This window comes from Fusarium flagelliforme, assembly GCF_020744385.1.
Source record: "Fusarium flagelliforme strain FIESC 12 MPI-CAGE-AA-0113 chromosome Unknown B0J16scaffold_3, whole genome shotgun sequence".
Classification (NCBI taxonomy): Eukaryota; Fungi; Ascomycota; class Sordariomycetes; order Hypocreales; family Nectriaceae; genus Fusarium; species Fusarium flagelliforme.
The window spans coordinates 953,894-976,307 of NW_025763505.1; the positions used below are offsets into that span (position 1 = coordinate 953,894).

The 22,414-nt window shown below is 49.1% G+C and overlaps 5 protein-coding genes across 5 annotated transcripts; 2 read left to right on the forward strand and 3 right to left on the reverse strand.

Moving 5' to 3' along the window:
* Positions 1 to 1,091: 1,091 nt before the first annotated feature.
* On the reverse strand, positions 1,092 to 2,772 carry B0J16DRAFT_396534 (transmembrane amino acid transporter protein-domain-containing protein; the record flags this gene model as incomplete). The annotated part of the gene is made up of 4 exons (XM_046132280.1): positions 1,092 to 1,579; positions 1,642 to 2,228; positions 2,289 to 2,550; positions 2,605 to 2,772. The coding sequence occupies 4 exons, from the start codon at positions 2,770 to 2,772 to the stop codon at positions 1,145 to 1,147; spliced, it is 1,452 nt and encodes a 483-aa protein (XP_045984238.1). The 3' UTR covers positions 1,092 to 1,144.
* A 2,035-nt stretch (positions 2,773 to 4,807) lies between these two features.
* B0J16DRAFT_91319 (uncharacterized protein) lies at positions 4,808 to 6,311 on the reverse strand. Its single transcript, XM_046134678.1, has 2 exons — positions 5,093 to 6,311; positions 4,808 to 5,039 (listed from the first exon to the last, which is right to left on the reverse strand). The coding sequence occupies exons 1-2, from the start codon at positions 6,145 to 6,147 to the stop codon at positions 4,937 to 4,939; spliced, it is 1,158 nt and encodes a 385-aa protein (XP_045984239.1). The 5' UTR covers positions 6,148 to 6,311; the 3' UTR covers positions 4,808 to 4,936.
* Positions 6,312 to 10,931: 4,620 nt separating this feature from the next.
* On the forward strand, positions 10,932 to 15,017 carry B0J16DRAFT_301878 (armadillo-type protein). Its single transcript, XM_046124617.1, has 3 exons — positions 10,932 to 11,308; positions 11,514 to 13,053; positions 13,110 to 15,017. The coding sequence occupies exons 1-3, from the start codon at positions 11,297 to 11,299 to the stop codon at positions 14,624 to 14,626; spliced, it is 3,069 nt and encodes a 1,022-aa protein (XP_045984240.1). The 5' UTR covers positions 10,932 to 11,296; the 3' UTR covers positions 14,627 to 15,017.
* A 43-nt stretch (positions 15,018 to 15,060) lies between these two features.
* On the reverse strand, positions 15,061 to 19,330 carry B0J16DRAFT_91376 (uncharacterized protein). The gene is made up of 4 exons (XM_046134679.1): positions 19,087 to 19,330; positions 18,908 to 19,019; positions 15,982 to 18,854; positions 15,061 to 15,925 (listed from the first exon to the last, which is right to left on the reverse strand). Exons 1-4 carry the CDS (start codon positions 19,090 to 19,092, stop codon positions 15,350 to 15,352), a joined length of 3,567 nt encoding a protein of 1,188 aa, XP_045984241.1. The 5' UTR covers positions 19,093 to 19,330; the 3' UTR covers positions 15,061 to 15,349.
* Positions 19,331 to 19,550: 220 nt separating this feature from the next.
* On the forward strand, positions 19,551 to 22,319 carry B0J16DRAFT_284131 (rRNA processing/ribosome biogenesis-domain-containing protein). Its single transcript, XM_046124010.1, has 2 exons — positions 19,551 to 20,150; positions 20,198 to 22,319. The coding sequence occupies exons 1-2, from the start codon at positions 19,803 to 19,805 to the stop codon at positions 22,130 to 22,132; spliced, it is 2,283 nt and encodes a 760-aa protein (XP_045984242.1). The 5' UTR covers positions 19,551 to 19,802; the 3' UTR covers positions 22,133 to 22,319.
* Positions 22,320 to 22,414: the final 95 nt, after the last annotated feature.

A 22,414-nucleotide genomic window follows, 5' to 3' on the forward strand; every position in this document is an offset into this window, starting at 1 on the left:
CCAAGCTCCGACATGTCGTTCCGAGTTCCATCGGATGTCGCAAGAAGTACTTGCCGTTGATCTGGTGAAATCTTGATAACTGAAGGGCTTGATCTGTAACGAGAGATTGTCGTGGTGATTTCGTTATCATACCCTTGCTTCACGGAATGTAACTCCTCGATGATGCCTTGCTGATTCAAGCTCCTAGAATAAGATGAGTTGATACAATGTTCAAGAGGTGATCACGCGACCGTCACCGATATCTAAGTCTAAAAACCAGTCGATTTGAGCCAACATATGCACCCTCTTAGACCTGCTCCCGACCGATATCCGCACATCGACAACTCATACGAACGTTACCAAGCCACTCGGCCCTTCAAAAACAGCCACCAATCAATCTCCCATCTCATGGCATTAATTGACTTTTACGGAGTTCAATTTCCACTTTCTTTCACCCAAAAGTGCAATAGGACGAAGTCATGTATGGAATATGCCATTCGATAAAGCCTCGAAGCCTCTTTCCCTGAATCGAGCCACCAGGACTGCAGAGGTAATGGATGCGGTTGCCACATCGTGGAGTCGACATTAAGGCCCAAGTTGAGCCTTAAGTTCGTCGACAATTGTATACGAACTAACGTGCTTTGTTCCGTCTTGTGATGGTGATACCTCCACGTATCGAAACCAAATCGAGACTGAGCCATGACCTGATATGTTTGAATCCACATAAGTTCATATACGTTTCCGTTGCCAGACCCCCCAAATTGAATAGATATAGACTATATCTGTTCACTCGGACGCCTTTTGAGCAGTATCACTTACATGAAGTGTGCCAAGATCTTGGCTTGCATCTCGGCAGACCCAAACATCATGAGATGCCTATTCGGGAATCTGTGACTTGTACCGAGAGTTTGGCGCCCTCCGGCCAAGTATAACTGACCGGAGAATAAATGATTGGTCAAATGGCTTAAGCTTAATGCATACCCAAGATCAAACAGGAATGCAACATGTCGCTTTCAATAAGAGAAGACAGTTTGGTAAACATACTTTTCTTCTAATCCAAAACCTATCGGCCTATAGGGGTTTGCTAAACTACAATGTATCGGATATCTCTAATCATACACTATGAAAGAAAGACGAAAGGAAGATAAAAAGAAGTCACCCAAACTCAGTGCTGTGGGCGGTCTGGAGCAACTGAGTTGGAGTTGTCCGTGCAAGACCAGGGAGTGCCTGTTCCTTCCTTGCTGGCGCCCACAATTTGCAGAATAGTCCCGTATGTGCCGAGGATCATGATGACAGTGCCGATGGCAATGACGAAGCTACTCCAGACGACCATGAGTGTCCATCTCATACCACGCTTCTTAAGACCCCAGTTGTCGTACAGCCACATGATTCCATATGGCTGGAAGCAGAGTATCGTCCCAAACGTCGCGCCAATAAGCGCTACGAGAGAGCCAAAATTAGGGATGGCGCTGGCGACAATGTAGGATATGAAGGCCGTACCGCCTGTACAACCAAGCCAGGTGCCCCAATGGACAAGGCTGTTGCGGGAGAGATGCTCAGAACCCCGGAGGATACGGAGGAACATGTACTTTGCGGGGATCTAATGGTTGTCAGTCAAAATTTCGATCAATCGGGCTATTTCGAGGATCGTGATAAACTTACATGAGTGACAATCATGGCAGTGACGAGTAGTCCAGGAAGGGCAAAGCCATAGCAGATCTTCTTGAAGAAGGGGCCTGCAGACCCTAAGGCGGGAGACGAAACATAAGAGCCGCAGTAGTAGTAAACAACGCCACCAATGGTTGAGTATACCAGAGTTATAAATGCCTGGGACCAAAGTAGCGCACGAGTATATAACTCCGGCTCGCGCATCTCGGCCACTATGGAGAAGAAGGCAGGAGTACCGGCATAAGCAAAGACATGACAGCTAATCGCGCTGAAAGCTTGGGGCCAAGTAGGGTTGCCGAAAAGCTTCCAGTCTGATTTCCATTCCTTGAGTGGCATGGGAGCCATGCGGGGACGCTCTTGTTGTGTAACAGCGACAGTGACAATCATGATAGCAGTCATGATGCAGGCAAGGCCGATCCAGGCAACCCATCCCATCTTGCTAAGGGTTCGGATGCTTGCGAGAGAAAAGGTGAGGAAAGCGGAAAGCGCGACGAAGATGGCGGTACAGGCAGCGTGCATAGAGATAGCGTTGAAGCCGATCGACATGCTCAACATGGCAGATCCAGCGACAAAGATCCAGTCTTGACGCGGCTGTATTAGCAGGAGCAAAGCAGGAGAAAGGGGTCAAGTCCGTTACTCACTCAGCAAAAACATAACAGCTGTGACCTCGCGACCGACTTTCCCAAATATTTTGAAGGCTGCATCATCGACAGTATAGGTATCGGGATGCTTGCGCTTGAAGGCACCAATCATGTAACTAGACCATGTAGTAATGGCGCCAACTGCGCAAAGACAAAGGATGCCCGGGATGAGGCCGAGTGTGTCGAAACTGGCGGGAATACTAAGCACACCAAGTCCTATCTGGGTCTTGGTCATGAGGGCAATGGTACCGATCCAACTCAACTGGAATCTGTTAGATGGATATAGGACAAGGGCAAGGAAGATTTGGATGCTTACACTACGAAAGTTGGGTCCCTCTTCAGTGACCTCACCAAAGACGGCATCTTCAACAATGACGGTAGCGGTTTCGCCTGTTAGCGAGGGGCGCCTGTCGATAATTGTAGCCTTTCTATCGGCTGTAGCTTGTTTTTCGTGTGGAGCGATAGTAATGTGAGAAGAAGTCATGATAATAGTGATGGGAACGAACGACTGTTGAGGAGGGCCTATGGTGTAAACTATCAGAGGGGATGGGTTGTGTAGAGGTTGAGTTAACTCGAGACTCGGGAGGTAAAAGGCAGCAGATCACCTGGGGAGGTTGTTGCCCTTTTAACGTCAAGTCCATCGGGGCAATTGCTTCTGGGCGTTTCCTTCCTGTGTGCGTCGGGCCTGCTCCTTCTCCTATCAACGAAGTTACAACGATCCTACCAATCGTCCATCGTGAAGGATCCACAACTCTAGAGACAACACAGGAAGTCAGTTACAAGCCACATGATAATGAGATGCGAATGACTTTCGGGCATTCCCAAAATGGCAAGTGTTCCTCCTACACCTTCGTCTCCTTCTCCCACATTCGAGGCGGGGACTTTAGCTCAACGTGTGGTTCTTTGCCATCATTATTAGAGATGACGGATTCCATTGATACGAATGTAGGTCAGGAGATCGTTGATATCCCCCATTTTCAATGTTTCGAAACCAACTCTGAGTGTTCTTGTCATTACAAGCAGGACTCGAAGTGACCAACGTTGTGTTTATTCTAAGCGTACTGGCGCCTATCTAACCAAGGAACGCCCTCATGCCGTACCTATCCAGATGTCAATTATCAGAAAGTTATTCTTGTTCTGCAGCCAATTGTTGTTGCGGCGTCTAACACCAACATTTCCCAGGTCGAGAACCCAAAGTGCCCTATATAACAAGCATCAAACAGTGTTAATCGGAGATACTGTCAGACTCTCTTTCGAGACTAGCTGGACTAGCACGGTAGAACTAAGTTAGAAGTTTGTTTGACAGAAGGTACAGTACAACTCCTGATGTTTAAGTTAGCGCCGCATTTCCCCAACCTCGTAACACAGCAACTTACTCCAAATATCAGCGAAGCCTCATGCGGGGGCGTCCTATCATCCGGAGGTTGCTGGTCCAAGACTATGATAGAGTAAATTGGTGCTTGATTGGACAGGTACTTACTTTATTACGTTTTCTCAGGGCAGTCCTTTGCGTGACCTCAACGTTGAGTATCCCATATTACTATTCAAATATAGCTGCGAACACTAAGAAGCGACTAGCAACCATTAACTAAGCAAAGTATTCAGAACATAATAAAACTGCCTTTGTTAAATCAGTTTCGGCATTCTATAGCTTATATAATAGTAAGCGAGTGTTCGATTCATGACTCCAGCTTCCTAGAGCGTACCGGTGTAGGGTATCTTGTCTCGTCTGGAGAGTATGGATGGATGGCATAAAAGTGCCCTATTCATTTATCCTTCAACATTTCTCATCAGTTACTGAGAAAGTAATGATAAGTGTTTCCTCCTGCATCCACACGAATGTATCATTCTAAGGGGAAAGTTTTGAAGGCTGGTACTACTCTCAACGCAATAATACTTAGAACAATAATATGAATTCAGACAAACATTCAATTTAGCCGATAGGTATTCAATCCTAACAACTTCCATCCGAAAAAGGAACATCAGCAGACTCGGGAAATTTAAAGCCCCTGTGCATAACCTCGCACCAGATCCAAGCAAACTCATCCAATGTCAAATGAGCCGTTTCACCTTTTCCACTACCCATGTCATCTACAAACATCGAGCCCATGCGGCCTTCCTATTCCATCGAGACGGAAATACTGAATAATAAGCCAAGCGACATTTGACAATCCGCGTATTCGAATAGGCAAATCGTAAAATAAAGCCAGTGCTTTAGACCTAGATCTCACCGAGATGCAAGATCTGGGAAATGAGACAAGTGGAGCAGACAAATTGGCGTTCCTAGACCCCAGCTTTGCCAGGGGTCTGCAGACGGGTGGCTTGACTAAACCCCTTGGCAGCATTCCAAATGTTCCCCATTTACAACGTCTCTCAATGGATGCTCGCATAAAGAGGTACAGTAGATCACAGCAGGAGCCTTCAAATAGACATATCAACTTTCAATTAGACAATATTGAATAACTTCCAATCGCAAATACCGGATTGCAGATTAGAGATGTAATATACAAAGTAAAAAACGCCAAGATAGCGATGGTATTTAAAAGTCTAGCCGAGTATTGTACATTGAAAGACATTTAAATACAGAAAAGCTCATGAGATGCCATAGCCAGCAGGCCTAAACAGATACAATTGGAAAAGGGAATAGTTTAAACCAGCATGTAAGCGGCGAAACCAGCGACAGCAGCGAAGATAGCAGAGCCGGCGAAGGAAGAGGCACCAGCAACAGCGGGAGGAGTAGGACCGGGAACGCTGGGACAAAGTCAGTATTGTGTTTCAATGAAATAGATATCAAGAGTACTCACGTCTGGTTGCCACCGCCAATGGGGGTGGTAGCGGGAGGAGGAACAGCAGGTCCAGTAGGAGCAGGGCCCTCGGGCTCACCAGGGTTGCCGGGGTTCTGGGGGTTCTCAGGGTTCTGGGGGTTCTCGGGGGTGGTGCCAGTAGCGCAAGGAACCTGGACGGTCTGGTACTCGACGCTGGTCATGACAGTGGTGTACTCCTTGGTGATGGCCTTAACGGACTGAGAAGGAACGCACTGCTCGGGCTGGCCAGGGACGGGAGTGGGAGGGACGATGGGCTTAGCACCGCTCTCGGTAGCGGGAGGAGCGGGGTAGACGGGAGGGTGAGGGACGGTGCCGTTACCGGGCTGGCCAGGCTGCTCGGGAGTCTCGGGAGTCTCGGGCTGCTCAGGCTTCTCGGGTTGGCCAGGAGTCTCGGGCTGCTCAGGCTTCTCGGGTTGGCCAGGAGTCTCGGGCTGCTCAGGCTTCTCGGGCTGCTCAGGCTTCTCAGGCTGGCCGGGCTGCTCAGGCTTCTCGGGAGTCTCAGGCTTCTCGGGCTGCTCAGGAGTCTCGGGCTGCTCAGGCTTCTCGGGGGTCTCAGGCTGCTCAGGCTGGCCGGGAGTCTCGGGCTTGCCGGGCTTCTCGCTGCCACCGGTAGGCTCGACGGGGCAGACGGTGGTAGAGACAGCAATGGTCTCAGTAACTACAACGGGGGTGCCACCAGTGGCGGGGCAGTTGGGGACCTCGGGACCGCAAGAGGTGATGGTCTTGATGTTGGTAGAGTAGATGGTAGAGGTGGTCATGGGAGCCTCAGTGGTGGCAGGAGCCTCAGGAGCCTCGGTGGTAGCGGGGACCTCGTAGGCCTCAGTGGTGTCAGCACCCTGCTGAGCAGAGGTGACCTTGGGAGGGACGGGGTAAGAAGTGGTGCTGACAACGGTGGACCTGGCAGGGCAGTTGGTGACCTCAGGACCGCAAGAGGTGATGGTAACGCGCTTGGTCTCGTAGACCTTGGAAACCTCGTCGTAGTGGGCCATGGCACCAGAGGCCAGGAGAGCAGCGGCGGCAGTAGAGTAACGCATCTTGGCGAATTTGATTGTAAGTTTGGTAAAGAAAGTCTGAAGCTACAAGCTTAAAATAATAAGTTGATATATCGAAAGTGGTGAAAGAATGGACGACCTAAGTCAAATGTTCTGAAACTAGCAGCTTAGAAATGGCTTTTTGGGCTGAAGAGAAAGGGAAGAAAAGATGCGATTGAGGTCGCAGGATGGTCGCATATTAATAGCGATATCGATCCATAGAGCAGCAACTCCTATACGGAGATTACGTACCATGGTTCAAGGAGGCCATCCATCCATTCTGGGTCCAAGGGGGGTTCCAGTAAAGGCAACAAACATGGGATGAAGTGTGTGAGTCTAGCATCAAAGCTGGGGGAAGCCATGTCGTTTGCCCCAGTCTTTCAGAGAAGGTCACCTATGGAGCCTCCTGTGGCCCGTGGATCCCAGCCCCATCTCATCCTTGAGAGTTGGCTGTTAGATCACCATCTCTTCTAAACCACGGACCATGGGCCATGACTAGGAGCACGGCAGATAGATAGCATGGCTTGCAGGAATGGACTTGGTAGTCAGTGCTGTTGATGCTGTCTAGTCTGTGAGCTGACGAGTTCGTGAGGCTTGCCTCCAGTTTTGGGATTGAATCTTTCTTAGCGGCTTGTCAAGCCCAGGGATTTGATCGAAATCTTGGGAACGAAATCTGATTCCTTGCATTGGGAGGGAGGTATCGATGGCCGTTGCTGTTCAGTGGACCAGTCGAGCATCGCCCATTCACACTCTGTTCACCCTCTTCATCTCGGTCGTCCAAAGTGGATTCCGCCACACCCAGGGATCGACAGGCCCTGCTTGCATGCTGAGTGGCTGCTCAATTGAGGAGGGGGCAAGTTTCGCAGCGCCAAGTTCAGCGAACGGTTCGTCGAGGATTGAAAGAGGCTGAAGATGCTTGTTTGATCTGTCACAAAGATGATAAAAAAGTGCGAAAAACTTCCGAGCCTGGTAAAAAGTCACATTTTCTTTGACTTGATTGTTAATTTGTTTCTTACCGTGTCTTGCCAGCTCTTCCTCTCAGCAAGAGTTTAGTAGTATGTCGTAGCTTAGAGCGCGGCATATGAGGATCGATGCTTGGTGCATGTTGATCAGGGATAGTTCCTGGAAGGCGAAACCGGGGTTTATTTCCTGGACCAGGTAATTGGCGAACGTTGGCGCTTTTTTACTGGGGTAGTTGCTAGCATTGGTCGAGTGCACCTTCCTCTGGAGGCCGACCACTAAAATAAAGGACTTGTGCAAGTCTCCATCCCTTTTTATGCAGGGATATCATCAACTCGTTGAAGTGCCTCTTTCAAGTCTTCGCTTGCGAAAGGAAGCACAAAACATCGGACCGAAAACTAACCATTGTTGCCAGGACCCTGAATTATTTTTCATGTCAGGAAAGGCCAAGACATGTCTTGTTTCGCCTTATCTGTAGCTTGGCGAGTGGCATTTAGAAGACGGTTCAACGCTATGAAAGAACTTTTGAGTCCTTGCTCTGTTCCAGAATATTGAAACAAAATCCTAATAACACACAGTATCCGTTCAGCATTGATCAAGAAGTGTCTGACTGCATAAACCGCAATAGCCAATGAAACTACAGACTTGTCCTTCATTCTGACAACGACAGCTGATTTTTCTTTACCCAGTGCTCGCGTAGGAAATCTGATTGGATCTCTGATGATTGCACAAAATCTGAGACAAGACTAAACGCCCTATGGAGCCAGGAGCCTCCTGTTTACAAGGGTCTTTTGCGCCACCCTCCCAACTTAGATTAATGCAGGAACCCACCCGCCAGGTATCACCATCCCATGGAAGTCCCCATTAAAACCAAATCCCGATGCGCGCATCTTGTCAAAACTTGGCATCGGATAGGCTATTGCGTACTTGCTGAGCTGTGCTGCACTTTAAGGTGAGGCTATCAGAAGTCTATGCTGAACAAACAATCTCAATTCCCCAAGATAGAAACACCAGCTGACGTCTTAGTCCTCCGATCCGATGAGCTTGTTTCTCTGATTGCCATGTGTGGATATGAGGGAGGGTTGGAAAGTGCAACATCACAATCAAACAAGAACCGAGATCACAGCCTTCTAAATGCGGAAGATTTGGCCGCCATAATAAGGCCCTAGATGCTGTAGGCACTGTAAGTTGCAGGCTGCTTTAATATGTATTTCGGTTACCTCACTGGGGGTTACTTGGAGAGATTAAGACCAATAGTCGATACGAATAAATGGTAAGAGAATTAAGTCTAGATCTTACTATCTATTGTGTCGGTGAAGGAAGCTTTACTCTTCGAATTTCAAGGAATCTCTTTTTCTTTCTGAGGCGGTGACGGTTGTTTCGCATCATCGCATTGAGAGGCCTCAAAAGTGAATGGAAACATGGGAAGCCGCTATGGCCATTCAACTAATGAGATTCGTCCAATCTTGGGCCTGGCACTTGAGCTTATTCCCGCGATTAAGATGTACACTCCCTTGTCACACGATGCAATAAAGCCCCGAGCTTTTACTCTACTTGTTGTCGGCTCGAGCGAGTTGGACTTTGCTGATCAGAACATTTAGTAGACTCCCATGACGTCGAGTCGTGATGAAACAAAGAACCACAATATTTTGTCTTACGCGGCTTCAAGCAAAAAGGTCCACCCACGATAATGTGAAGTCGGATTGCCCGTAAGACAAGGCGATCATCGATTGTAATCTCTCGATAATTGTCACTTACATCAATAGTTTAGAAAAATGCTTCTATTCTCGTCATTCTTTCTGCCGTGTCTTTGCTTGCGTAACGTTCCAATAGCGGTATCAACTTACTTCACTTCACTACACTACAAAACCCCTGCAGAACTGAACCCTGGCTTGCAGTTGGTGTTGGCTAACTGTGAGCCAATGCCCCAGCCGGTAGTGGCTTGCCGCCCTTCTCCTGACGATCTTCCCGCCTGTCATGGAAGCTTGGCAACGAATGGTTGGCTGCAGTAATAGTCCGCATTTTAAGAACTCCCATCCATAATAGTGCGACATAATCCCCTATAACGGAGAATTATAGGGGACTCTAGATCAAACTAGAAATATTTTCTTGTTAAACAAAACGAAGCCAAGCTAAACATTAAACATCTCAACTTTCACTATTCCATTCAAGGTCAAAGAAGGAGAATAGATGGGGAAATGAAGATGACGAGTCATCTCTATCTTAACCAGCTTAGTCTGTCGATAATCGCGCCGTCGCTCACCAAAGATGTCTTCGCACGTTTGAAGCGCCGAGCGTCTGTCGATCTCTGTTGTTTCAGCGAATGTCTTGTCGATCGTCACTTTTTTGCAAGCCATTACAAGGAAACAAAGAACACGGCCCACAAGGTGCTGATCTCAAGTTCACGTCATGCGCCAATATTGACCAGTGATGCTTGTCGCTTCCTCTTGCTTTCCGAATTTTAAAGAGGGAGCTGAGACTGAGTTACCGAGATACTCCCCGAACGAAACATCGGCTAGTAGTCGATCGCTCTTCAGCTCTTCTCAATGAGCTCATGTGAAAGATGTTTGAAACGACCTTTGTTATGCGAAGCGCCTGTCGCTACGTTCTCGCAACTCTTCGACTACCTATAAGAGTTTCGGTGATCTTATCACTTTGATACTCAGGCGTCGATTACATTTCGGGCCAGTATATTATGCTTAACGCTTTCTGCGACCTGTGGCATCCATGCTTCTAACGGCTTTCTGACTCTGAAATTAATCTGTCTCCGAATACTGAAACCTCGCACAGATCTGTAAGTCTGAAGTTTCGAAACAGCAAGACTACTGAGAGTTATTGCTTCTCACGGAAGCTACCGTTCGTATACTCTACCTGCGTCATATTAATGATAGCTTCTCTCGCCTCAGTACGGTTCGTACGTGAAACCTTTACTTGAAGCTGCCTAGCACTTGTATTTTGCACCTTGTGCAAAGACATACAATGAGAAGTCTCAAGATGAAGTCCCAACGCTCATCTCATCGAACACAAAAATAGCCGTGGTCGTCAAAGACTAGTTGTCATGCCAAGAGTCTCATAGCCTGGCCAGTCTTCAACAGAGTCAAACTCGAAACAATGGCAAGTCGATCAACCAAGACAACGTCGTACGGTTATAACGTTTTCCGCCACGAATTTATACTTTGAAGCATCATGACTCCCATGCTTGCCTGAGACCAAAAATAACCTCAATGAAGCTAGGACATGAATAACTTCGAGTAACGTCCGAGTCTGGCCTTGCAGGTTGCAAAACTTCCAAGATATCACCTTTGCCATATCAAAGCAACGATCTCGAGATCCAAAGGCCTATCCAAAAGATGGAGATCGTGGAAAAGCTTGGTTAGGTTGCCCTGACCCACTGGATAGGGCTTAAGGCACCCGTTCATGTTGAAGGATGTCGATTTTTGGGGCTTCCACTATGAGCCTGTCTGTACGAATGAGGTTATTCGGCGCAGCTGGTATCCATATTGAAGCATTGGGCTGCAGTGTAAGTGCTTGAGTTGGTAATTTGGCTCAAAAGTAGCTCAGGCCGTTACCGCTTATCTGTTCTTGGTCTTGTGCATGACGATAGATCCATGATCCGCATACAAACCTGAGTCTTGAAAGGATGTAGCTGCTGCCATGTCTTGTTCATGATAGATACGAGTGTTGAGCTGTATTCATTCAAGAGGTGATGTTCATGAAGACGGGAGAGTCGTCAAGTGTAGAGAGAGGGGATCGTTTTACCGAACATGTGCCGACAGAGTTACCCCACATTGACACAAGCCCAAGAAGTTCAACGCACCGACTTTTAGAAATAGCACATCTCGAGATAAAAACGCAGTCTTCACACGACAAAACTGCTGTCACCGCCTCAAAATTGCTGTTCTCGTGCCCCTAGCAGCTCATACTACCGCAGCCGTCTCTGGCATAGCTCCAGGCCCATCAGCTGTACCCCTGCTCATTATACGGGCTCTTTTCTTCCATCATCCAATCCGAATCTACCTTCAGTTAGGCATGACCCCTCGGTAGCCTTGCTCGCCTTGACCCTCTATATTTCTGCCATAACTATGCTGGATGTTGAGTACCTTAGGCTGCCGGAGTTATAGCAGCATCATCCATACTTGAAACCTCTCTCTCTATCATTATCTCGAGCGTATATTGCAACTGAACCTCGATCATGGAGGCTCAGGTGAGTTAATACTTTATTTCTTTGTCCCCATGACATCTGAGTTACTCTCGTGCCCCGCCACTCTGGTCGTCACTTTTTGGTCATGGTCAAGCCGCATCGGCCTAACATCTACCTTCTCGAGGCCCGACCCGACGGTCTGGGTAGCATATGAAGCTCGCAGGAATATGACAACATTTCGTTGCTGACATCTATCTCAATGGCACAGATCGAGAACGCTGTCGGGATCCTCTCGAACCCCACCTCCGATCAATCTATTAAAGAACAAGCTTTCGAATACTTAAACCAACTACGAACCGATCCCTCAGGATGGCAAGCTTGTACCACTCTCTTCGCTCGAACCCCTCGAACATCAGAAGTCGTCCGTCTGGTCTGTTTGGAGGTGGTCAACTATGCGGTCCATACACAAGGTCTTGACCAAGCAAGCCTTGGTTTCCTCAAAGATACTCTACTTCAATACTGTCGGCAAACATACGGCCCCAATGCTCAGCAAGAACCCGACCCTGCACACCTTCAGAACAAGCTCACACAAACATTGACGTATCTGTTTGTCTTCCTCTACCAAAACGGTTGGGAGAGCTTCCTCGACGACCACCTCGAGTTGACGGGTCTCTCAACAAACACAAACAATGTTCCAGGTGTCGTCTTCTATCTTCGAATCCTCGGCTCCATTCACGACGAGATCGCCGATATGCTTCTGTCACGGCAGAACAACGAAGCCAAGCGAAATACTGAGCTCAAGGATCAACTCCGAGCTCAGGATATGCATAAAGTGTCTGAGTCGTGGAAGCAGCTTCTTACCCAATACTCAACCAACGACACTGTTGTAGAACTTGTTCTCAAGGTCCTGGGCAAGTGGGTCAGCTGGATGGACATCTCCTTGGTCATCAGTCAGGACATGCTTGGGCTCCTGCTGCCAGTAGTTGGACGGCCGACCAGTTCAGGTGAGGACAAGGTTCGTGATACCGCTATCGACACCTTGAATGAGATATGCGGCAAAAAAATGCGTTCGTCAGACAAAATGGAGATGATCTCCTTCATCAACCTTCGAGAAATTGTCGAACAATTAGTTGCTAGTCCTCCTCTGAGCGAGTACAAGGGAACCTCTCGATACGATACGGATCTGGCCGAGGCAGTCGCCAAATTAGTTAACACCGTCCTCTCCGATATCGTACGGGCTCTCGAGGACAGCCAGATCAGTGATGATACCCGCGCTAGAGCTAACCAGCATCTCCACGGCTTCTTGCCTTTCCTTCTGCGCTTCTTCTCTGACGAATATGATGAGGTTTGCTCTTCAGTCATCCCCGCCCTGACTGATCTGCTTACCTTCCTCCGTAAACTCACCGTGGTTCACCAAGACTATGGTGGCATGCTTGCGCCAATCTTAGATGCCATCATTCACAAAATGAGATACGATGAGACTACCACCTGGGGTGATGAGGATGAGCTTACCGACGAAGCTGAGTTCCAAGACCTGCGTCGTAAGCTCCAGAACCTGCAAAAGTCGATTGCTGCTATTGACCAGCCACTGTACATGGACATGCTGAGCAATCTGGTTGCCACCACTTTCCAAACGTTGGACCAGCAGGGCTCGCAAATGGATTGGCGGGATCTTGATCTGGCCTTGTATGAAATGTACCTCTTTGGCGAGCTTGCTCTTCCCAACCAAGGCTTGGGAACCAAGAACCAGCCTTCTACCGAAGCCTCGGAGAGATTGGTGGTCATGATGCAGAAGATGGTCGAATCTGGTAAGCACTCTTTGGTGAATTATTGATTGTAGTGCGGTGACTCTAACATAGTACAGGCATTGCCAACTTCTCTCATCCGGCCATTCTCCTGCAGTACATGGAGATTTGCGTCAGATACTGCGTTGTTTTCGAAAACCATCTTTCCCAGTACATTCCTCAAGTTCTCGAGAACTTTGTGCGCTTGGTACACCATGACCATGTTCGCATCAAGACCCGGTCGTGGTACCTGTTCCATCGTTTCATTAAGCAGTTGCGCGCTCAAGTAGGCAATGTTGCGGAGACAGTCATCCAGTCGATTGGAGATCTTCTGCCTATCAAAGCTGAGGTCCCTGGAGACGATGCCGATGATGATATGTCTTCAGACGAGTCCGACCACTCCGCGGATGCTCTCTTCACCAGCCAGCTGTACCTCTTCGAGGCTATCGGATGCATCTCCTCAACTCAGAGCACACCCGCCGACAAGCAGGCTTTGTATGCCCGATCTGTGATGGACCCCCTGTTCACAGACATGGAAAGCCACCTCCCACGAGCTAAGGCTGGCGATGCTCAGGCAGCCCTTCAGGTGCATCATATTGTTATGGCCTTGGGTACGCTTGCCCACGGATTCTCAGACTGGACTCCAGGCGTCACCTCCAATGCTCACGGGCCACCTGATAAGGCCGTCTCCGACGAGTTCTCTCGTGCTGCTGAAGCCATCCTGATTGCCCTGAACCAATTGAATTCATCTGCCGAAATTCGCACTGCTTGCCGCTCAGCTTTCTCCAAGCTTTTGGGCGTTCTGGGTTCTGCTGTGCTGCCTCAATTACCGCAGTGGATCGAAGGTCTATTGTCCCAGAGTTCATCCAAGGATGAGATGGCCATGTTCCTACGTTTGTTGGATCAGGTTGTGTTCGGTTTCAAGGCGGAGATCTACGAAGTCCTTAACATGCTTCTAACACCTCTGCTTCAGCGAATCTTCGGCGGGCTTACGGAACCCATTGCCGGAACCGACGATGAGATCCAGCTGGGCGAGTTGAGGAGGGAATACCTCTCTTTCCTCCAGATCATTCTTAACAATGGACTGGACGGCGTTCTCGTCAGTGAATCAAACCAAGGCTTCTTCGAGCCCATGATCTCGTCTATTATCGAGCTCGCCAAGACTCTCGAGGGCAACGTTACAAGCAGTAGGCTTGCCTTTACACTTATGATGAGAATGGCAGCCATCTGGGGCGGGCCCGATGTCGCAACTATCTCACAGAACCCAACAGCTCCTTCCGGCAGCCCGAACCCTGCATTCCCCGGTTTCGAGCAGTTCATGATCGACAGATTCCACTCGACCTGCTGGGAGGTTATCAAGAACCCTAACTTCCGCCCCTTCCAGGATGCCCAGACTAAGCAAGTCCTCACAGAGATTGCGGGTCTGGAGCAGATTATTTACACCAAGACTGGCGATGTTTTCATCCAGGAACTGCAGAACAACCTTTTCCCTAGCCTCGGAGTCAACGGTGACGACTTCCTACGATCTCTCACGACATCGACGGACAAGAGGCAGTTTGCTTCCTACTTGCAAAATCTCCTCAAGTCCCGGCAGTAAAGAAAAGGACAAAAACCATAAAAATAAGATAAAAACGAAAATAAGATGCTTGCAGTTTGATAGGGAGACATATATACCCGTGCCTGAATAGCAAGCACGGTGAATTTGAGCATGACGAGACTGAGCTTCACGATGATGATGACTGGGGATGGGTGTATGGGAGCCTCGCGGCGCATGTTCAGGGAGTTTTGCGGACAAAAACATATTAGAGCTAAAAAGAATCGTCTTCTTTGTCTTTCTCAGTCAAAACGAATATTCCCCCTTTTCTTTATTCATTTCATAGGGCGGCTGAGTCTTTTCTTCCAGTTCATGAAGACTGGTGAAGGAGGAGGAAGTGTGATAGCATGGAGAGACTTGGACAATGATGATATAAATACAATTCTTCATTAAGAACCTGTTCTATGATTGAAAGATCAAGTATGTTATGTAGGCATCTTCCATACTTTAGTCCCTATGTCAGATCTCGTCTACCAGCGTATGAGAAGTAGACTACTTGAAACAATTACGGAGGCGCGAGCTTCAGGGGTTGCGAATCACATGTTAACAAATTATGTCTTGAAGAGGTTGCATGTATCGAAGAGAAACCAATAGGACCGAGTGCAGCTTACCAGAAGCAAGCGCAGCAGGCTAAGAGAAACTACACGTCCTGATTATTATATTCCACCTTTTGAAAAGCCAGTATTTAGAACAAACGCATCGAATGTCTAGACAGCATATTCCGTTCTAGATAATATAACCTCCACCAGTCAAGCAGCGCCAATCTCGAACACCGGTTCCTTCTTCAAGTTCCACACACCACCAAAGCACTTCCTTGGCCTTCTCAGGCTGTCCACTCTCCTCGTATGCGCGGCCCAGAGTAAACCATGCTTCGGATGAGTTCCAGCTAGAGCCGAGTTTAGTGAGCGTAGAAAGCAGTGCGTATGCACGATCTCGGGCGGCGAGACGATCGACAAGGGGCAGGCGGGATGCCTTGTAGGCGACAGGTAGCTCGTCGGCGTCCATTGGTGGCTTGGGAGTAGATTGCGTGTTTGCAGGGCCGAGGCCAAGTGGTGTGGATGGGAGGGAGGGGACAGCATGACTATCTGAAGCCGAGACAAGGTCGTTGCCAGCATTGGGATTAAAGGGGTCGTCCAGAGGAGGAATGGGGGATGGCGGAAGGAGATCTTCACTATAGATATCGAGTAGAATGTTGGAGAGTCCGACAATAGCGCTGGGATGGTTTGGCGCATGCGTTAAAGCGGTCTCAAAGTCATTACGGGCTGTGTATGGTGCTCCTTTAGACAAAGATAGTTGTCCAAGCTGCAATGATGTTAGCTGACTTGCGTATATAATATGAAAAAAGGAGTCCATCTTACCTCTGCATACAAGTCACTCCAGAGATCCTCAACACTCTTCTTTTCAGCCCAGCCAAGACTTTTCAAGGCGCCAGAGCCTGAAGGATCTCTAGCCAGATCAGACTCTAGACTCTGAATGAGTCGTTGTGCCTCTGTGACAGCCCCCTTGCAGTCGTCCTTCATGCCTGCGCGGCGGTAGAAACCAGCAATCATAAGCCAAACTCGAATCAAGAGGGCCGCTCGCTGAGATCGTTCCTTGTCCTTAGGGAAGTGGATCAAAGGTAGGATACAGGTAGAGGCGTAGGCGTTATCGACTGATAGCTCAGAGTAGTCAGTGGACTTGGACTGTGTGGAAAGATAAGAGTTGAGGTGTCCAATCGGCCGTTGCTTTCTGAAAGATGAACCTCTGCTGGCGGATTGTCGTTTACTCGAGTATGTGAAGAAGTCTGACTGTTGCTCTTTCTCTTGGTCTTCAACATTTGCTGGTGTAAAGAATACATCGCCATCGACAACTGTAGGTCCATGTGAAGCTCCGATAGCCCCGATACTGGAAGACCGCTGTCGGCTGTGGCTTCGCTCACGCTTCTGAAGACTATTGCTTCTACCCGTAGCACTCCTATTGCGGCGGACAGAAGACGCCGATGTTCGTGGCCGCGATTCTGCTGCGGATCCAGTATCTCCAGTAACCTGAATAGTTGGTGCACTACTTCGTACTGTTGCCGCAGTCTGGGGTCTGGGATTTCTGTCGCCAGGAGGAGCATAGACCTGTCTCGTAGGCGGTCTCGATCTGTCGGCGCCACCGAAAATAGTTCCCCTAATGCTCCTAAGCGTACCAGAAGTCTTTGGTGGTTCCAGAGCTTTGGGTGGGTTGAGTGTTGGTGATGCAGCAACATTTCCAAACAATCTCGAGAATAGTGTCAACAGCTCAAAACTAGCATTCACAGCCACATCAGGGCCATCATTCAACTCGATCAATGCAAGCTGTGTCATCTTCACTTCCAGAATGCTCTCCTTCTCCGCGTCATCCATGTCATCAACTAGGCCGTGTCGGTCCTCTGATGCGGCGCCCTTTTCTGCTTCGTTTAGGTGCTCGCTCCTGAACGCCTGATCAGCCTTTCCAAACAAGATAGTATTATCCTTGAACTGTTCCAGAGCACCCTCGCATGCCCTTGAGGCCATGCTGTAATCTTGTCGAGCACTGAGGAGAAGAGCCAGGAGATGCCACACAGGGATCAAAGATCGTTCTTGCCAGTATGGTCCATATACCAAATCGTAGTTTTCTTCCTGATCCTTGCTTGCTGTCAAGGCGGTTCTGACGGTCTCGATCGCAGCAGTCAGTTCTCGTCGCTCAGCTAAGAGCAAACCAAGAGCATAGAAACTCCTGATATCTTTTGATCGTCCAAGATCGGCTGATAGAGATTTTCTTAGGCATCGAATTGCTTTTTGCTGGATCTCGGTCCTAGCGGAGGCCTCATATGTGATTCTTGACCAATTGGCCTGAGATAGACCGATGGCTTGCCATGCCAGGGCAATAGTGTGAGGTGGCACAGGAGGGTGTGGCGAGTTCAGTTCGTCATGTTCCGAAATGACCGGCGTAGGATTATCTTGGGAGGTAAGTTGAGGTAGCTTGGCCAACCAGTCCTCCAATTCCAACCCAAGCTGATATGCCTTTTCCGCGGCAGGATGTTGACCATATCTGCAAAGAGCAAGGATGCATTGAGCGATCGTCTCGAGCACTGTGGCATCGTCGTCCAGGCTAGGTTCAATGTGTCCTGTCTTGTCAACACGGGCCTTACCCTTCTTGACAATCTCAAGATATGAGTCGAAAGCCTTGAAAGCGAGATCGAATTCGGCAACGGAAAGGTGGACAAGGAATAGGGAGCGCAGAATGGATGTCGAGTGGTAAGTCTTCATGGCTGCGTTGTAAAGAATATCGAGGACTCCACGACTCAAGATTCCTCTTCCACCTTGACCTAGGTCCTTTTCGCTCCACCCTCGCCCACAGAGGATAGTCCAGTTTCGCAGTACTTGATTGACGAACCATTCAACTTCCTCACGCTCATCTTCAGCCCTGGGGAAGGAAGTTTCCCCTAGTAGGAGAGTCTGGTATGTGGCTTCGGCATGCTTGAGCTCTATTCGTAGCTGACTTCGCGGTGAAAGGTCGCCCGCCGTGTTGCTCACAAACCCGGTTGGGAAGGGCTGATCAGACTCGAGAATCTGTGAGAGAGCAGTGTAGTACTCCTTCCAGACCGTTCTCCTAGGTACGGACCCCTTAAAGCCGTATCCTCCCGTCACAGGTGTAGACATGGTGTCCCAGAATCTCGCCCAGGCACGGTAGCCGGACAATGAATCGGCATCAACCTGCAGAATTTCGTTATTTCGGTACGCGTTACCAGCGAGCATGCAGTATTCTGTAAGAAACAGCTCTGACCAGTATCGAAGTTGTCGTCCTATCCCATGTTCTGCCCATACTCGTCCAAGAGATGGGAGACCGGCTCGGTAAGAGATCAAGGCCTGCTTCGACTCACCGCTACGCGCAAGGCAGTTAGCCCTGAGGTATGCAGCTTTGAGCGCGCAGACGCTTGACCATTCAGCATTCTTGTCGGCCGGGTTGATCTCTCCTTCCGTCAAGTTATTCTCGGGTAGTCGACTAACACATTGGTTGTAGTCTCCCAGTGTCCAGTGCAACCAGCCTGCGCATACCTCGGCCTGGAATCTGTCGTTCTCATGTGCAGCTTCCTCATCAATCGCCGCCTCGAGCTTCGGTAGTTGGTCCGCAACATTAATATCGCCAGTGTTAACGGCAGTGGTTGGTCGACTTTCGTTATTTGTATGAGCTGCTGCACCCGTCGTCTTTGCAACGGCGCATTCGGTTTCGGCGGTCAGCGCGAGGCCTAGTTGAATTGTGTTACTATTGTTTCTTGAGAAGCTTTTCGGGGTATCATACAAGCTCTGTCGGGAGCATGCTTGCGGACTTTGCGAACAAGCTCCGGGACCAGGTCCCAGTTACCGTCGCAGCGGGCATGGTCCAGCTGGTTAATATATTGCACGGCCTTAGGCTATAAATCAAGAGCAATACATGGTCAGCTTCTCGACAACTCATTAGGGCGTTCTGTGTCGTCTTACACCCATGGTTGAATGTCTGTCTGTTCAATATTCAGGGGATCGGTCTCGGACTTAGACTAGAAGCTGGGTAGCGCCAAGCGCATGGCGGGAGGGTTTCGATGGGGAAAAAATAACAGGAAACCTCGAATTCGAGGTTATTGATACGGTGAAGGTTTCAGAATCTTCTATACTGAAAGATGTTTGTGTTGTTTCACGAGGCCTCCTGTGGTGATGGTATAGTTGCGGTCTCTGGACTTAAAGGTGGTTACGGTGGTATTTGGCAGATGGAGAGCTGCTGGGACGACGTAACTCAGCTGCCAAGCCAATCAAATTCGGACATTCCAACACGATAAACTCCACTGCCAGGGGTCTTCCCGCCGGCCAGGCTAACCCACCTAAGCTATGCTGTCGGCGTTGCTAAGGGACCTAAACTACAGAAGCAGAAAAAAAGTTTCGAAGATTTCTTGGTCGATCTACAGCTTCAAGCAGAATCTGAGGTTATAAGTCAGGACTTCTATTCTTGACATGTTCTCTGATCCTGTCTAATCGTCCAGATCCTATCAAAGTTCTTTAATTTCTCCTGCCTCTGCCAATTACAAGCGGCGGCGCATTATCAATTTTAAGTTGGTCTAATTCTTGCCTGGGCCAATATCTTGAAGAACCTACTTTGTCGCAAAGCGTCTGAGACTTCACATTCACAACCTCTTTCATCAAAATCCACTCGAGACTCAACACTCATGTCGACTTCAACACCACCCGATCTGCGGGTTCTTCTCCGCAAACTTAACGACATCGCGGAGCCTCAGCTTCTTCTTCATGCGCTACCGTCTCTCATCAACCATGTCCTACATTGCAAAGAGGCATTGTCAGCGCCTTCAGATAGCAAGGTCAAGAATGGCTCCTCTGAAGCCGCTGGAATCGTCCATAAGATCAAGCTGAAGATCAATAACCTCCTGACTGGACGCACAACCCGCGAGTCTCGCTTCGTTGCTGTTGCTCTGATTAAGACTATGGTTGACGTTGGTGGATGGGAGGTTCTGCGAGATTGTCAAAAATGGGTCGCTGGTCTTTTGGCTGTCGTCGAGGTATGTTCAAACTCATTTCGATAGAGAATCCTACTAACCCCTGCTAGAAAAGCGATCCAATGGCCTCCAAAGAGTTGGCTATTGTGACTCTTGCACGCATCTACATCTCAGTCCAGCCATACCAAACTCTGGTCCGAGAGATCGCCACACCAACTATCCCAACTTTTGTCACCGCTTGTCTCAAGCTCATCAGTGTTCCCAAGTCTGGAGAGAAGCTTCAAACACCTTTGTCTGTCATTGAGACTATATGCGATACCCTCTCAGCACTGATCCCGCTCTACCCAACCACAGTTCGACCTTCCAGCGCCAAGCTGAAGACCGCAGTTAAGCCATATCTCGCTCCTACGCAATCAGACGAAATTGTTGCTCCTCAAGGCCTGCAGCGAGCTTCGCGAAAACTCGTCATTTCGCTTCACCATGTCGCCGCCAAGTCAGGAGGTAGTGATGAGTGGGCCAAACTGATCGACGTTCTCCTGAAAGAGTTGCACTCTACCGCTGATCAGGTTTTGAGAGCTGTGCAAGAGTCATGGGAGGGATCGAACGGATACACTCGATCTCAAGTTGAAGTTGATGGTGAACCAAATGGCGGAGGCGGAGCCGAACTCCCCTCATGGTCCGGTATTGAGGCTGGCGCTGAGCGGTTAGTTGGTCTGTACCAGTACCTTTCAGACTGCTTGAAATACCCTACAAAGACACCTGTCACAATACCTACCAGCGCTCTCGTTGATGCTGCGTCTCGACTGCTGCTTATCGCTAGACTCTCACCCAAGTCCCAAACGTGGGATCAGGCCCTTCAAACCAACGCTGCGATTTCAAGAGACGAAAAGGACAACCTCTGGGCGGCACTACCAGATATTCACATCTCTGCTCTACAACTTATTGAAGTTTTGTTCCAACGCCTAGGACAAGAGTCAGTGGCTATTGCCCCTGAGGTCCTTGACCATCTCGTCCGCGTGTTCAAATCTGGCATCAACCTTCCCACAGTCCGAACAACTGGCTATACCGTCCTAAAAGAGATCCTGACCATCTCCGGCCCGACATTGTCCAAGTCTTCTGTTGCCAGCCTTGACCCTATCCTTGGTGCTTGCTGCCGTGACCTGCAGCAAGATGCTGGTCATCTCAAGGAGATCGCAAAGCCCGCGGCATCTGGCACCGACAGCAAGAAGAGCATCGCTGCCAATGCTGATCTTTTCCTCAAGCCCCAATCCGCCGAGGTCGTTTCAAACACATCTCTAGAGCCTAAGCATAAGGCCGCTGCCACCAGTCTCTTACCGGTCATCCTATCAAACCTACCACAAAGGCATCTCAAGGCTGCTCTGCGAGGTCTTGTTGACCAGACCGCTATTGTGACAAGCAACCGCGATGCCATGCTCGCAAGCGTTCTCAACCCCTACAAGGACCAGCGAGGCCGAGTGTATCCCAGCATTCTTCCTCACCTTACTCAGCAATTCCCTGACGACAAGGGTCTCGAGATCCTGCGTACCAACATTTGCGCAGGTGTTCAGAGTTTGGCAGAGGCAGAGGGTGAGGAGCCGCTAGAGGCTCTCCCTGTTGAGGAAGAGGAGGAGGAGGAGGAAGATGAGGAGATGAAGGATGGCGATGTGCAGGACGAGATCATCCCTGAGAAGAAGGGTGACTTGTTCAAGCCTGGAACACTTCCCACAGCTCCCCACGCCGAGAAGAACCTGCCTATCCAAAGTAACCCCTTTGCTCCTATCGAGAAGGCCAACACGTCAGAGAATCACAACACCTTTGCGCGAGCATCCTCGCCGCCCAAGCGAAAGCACGAGGGTCCACCAGATTCTGCGCCGAAGAGGCAAGTGCTGGAGAAGTCTTCGTCTCCTGATCGAGTCCTCCCCGCACCTATCCAAAGCGCCCCCGCAACTAAGGAGGAGGTTGAAGAGGACGACGATGACGACGATGACGAGAGTGTTCATCTGAATATGGAATTAGACGATGACGATGACGACGACGAGGAATAGGGAGTCAGGTAGATAACAGAAAAGACTGTCCTCTGAGTTAGGCTACAGAAATAAAGTAGCTTAAATGCTAGCCTAACCTCGCATAAGTTAACCAAATTATTTCGTCTCTTATGCTTTTAGCAGTAACAGAAGAATTATCCCCTAAACCTTAGGTTAATAATAAAGTAGTCTAAATGCTTGTCTAAGCTGGCATAAAATGACTGGATTATTTCGTCTCTGACGCTTTCAGGGGCAATTTTTTCTGATACCCTGACGGGAATATATGGATATAGAAAAGTAATT

Coding starts and splice junctions, on each gene's coding strand:
- B0J16DRAFT_91376 (XM_046134679.1), bottom strand. Junction 18,855..18,907: donor GCATGCTCCCGACAGAGCTT/GTATGATACCCC, acceptor CAATTCAACTAG/GCCTCGCGCTGACCGCCGAA. Junction 15,926..15,981: donor GGAGTGACTTGTATGCAGAG/GTAAGATGGACT, acceptor ACATCATTGCAG/CTTGGACAACTATCTTTGTC.
- B0J16DRAFT_284131 (XM_046124010.1), top strand. CDS start 19,803: ATGTCGACTTCAACACCACCCGATCTGCGGGTTCTTCTCCGCAAACTT. Junction 20,151..20,197: donor GTCTTTTGGCTGTCGTCGAG/GTATGTTCAAAC, acceptor AACCCCTGCTAG/AAAAGCGATCCAATGGCCTC.
- B0J16DRAFT_91319 (XM_046134678.1), bottom strand. CDS start 6,147: ATGCGTTACTCTACTGCCGCCGCTGCTCTCCTGGCCTCTGGTGCCATG. Junction 5,040..5,092: donor ATTGGCGGTGGCAACCAGAC/GTGAGTACTCTT, acceptor ACTTTGTCCCAG/CGTTCCCGGTCCTACTCCTC.
- B0J16DRAFT_301878 (XM_046124617.1), top strand. Junction 13,054..13,109: donor GCAGAAGATGGTCGAATCTG/GTAAGCACTCTT, acceptor AACATAGTACAG/GCATTGCCAACTTCTCTCAT.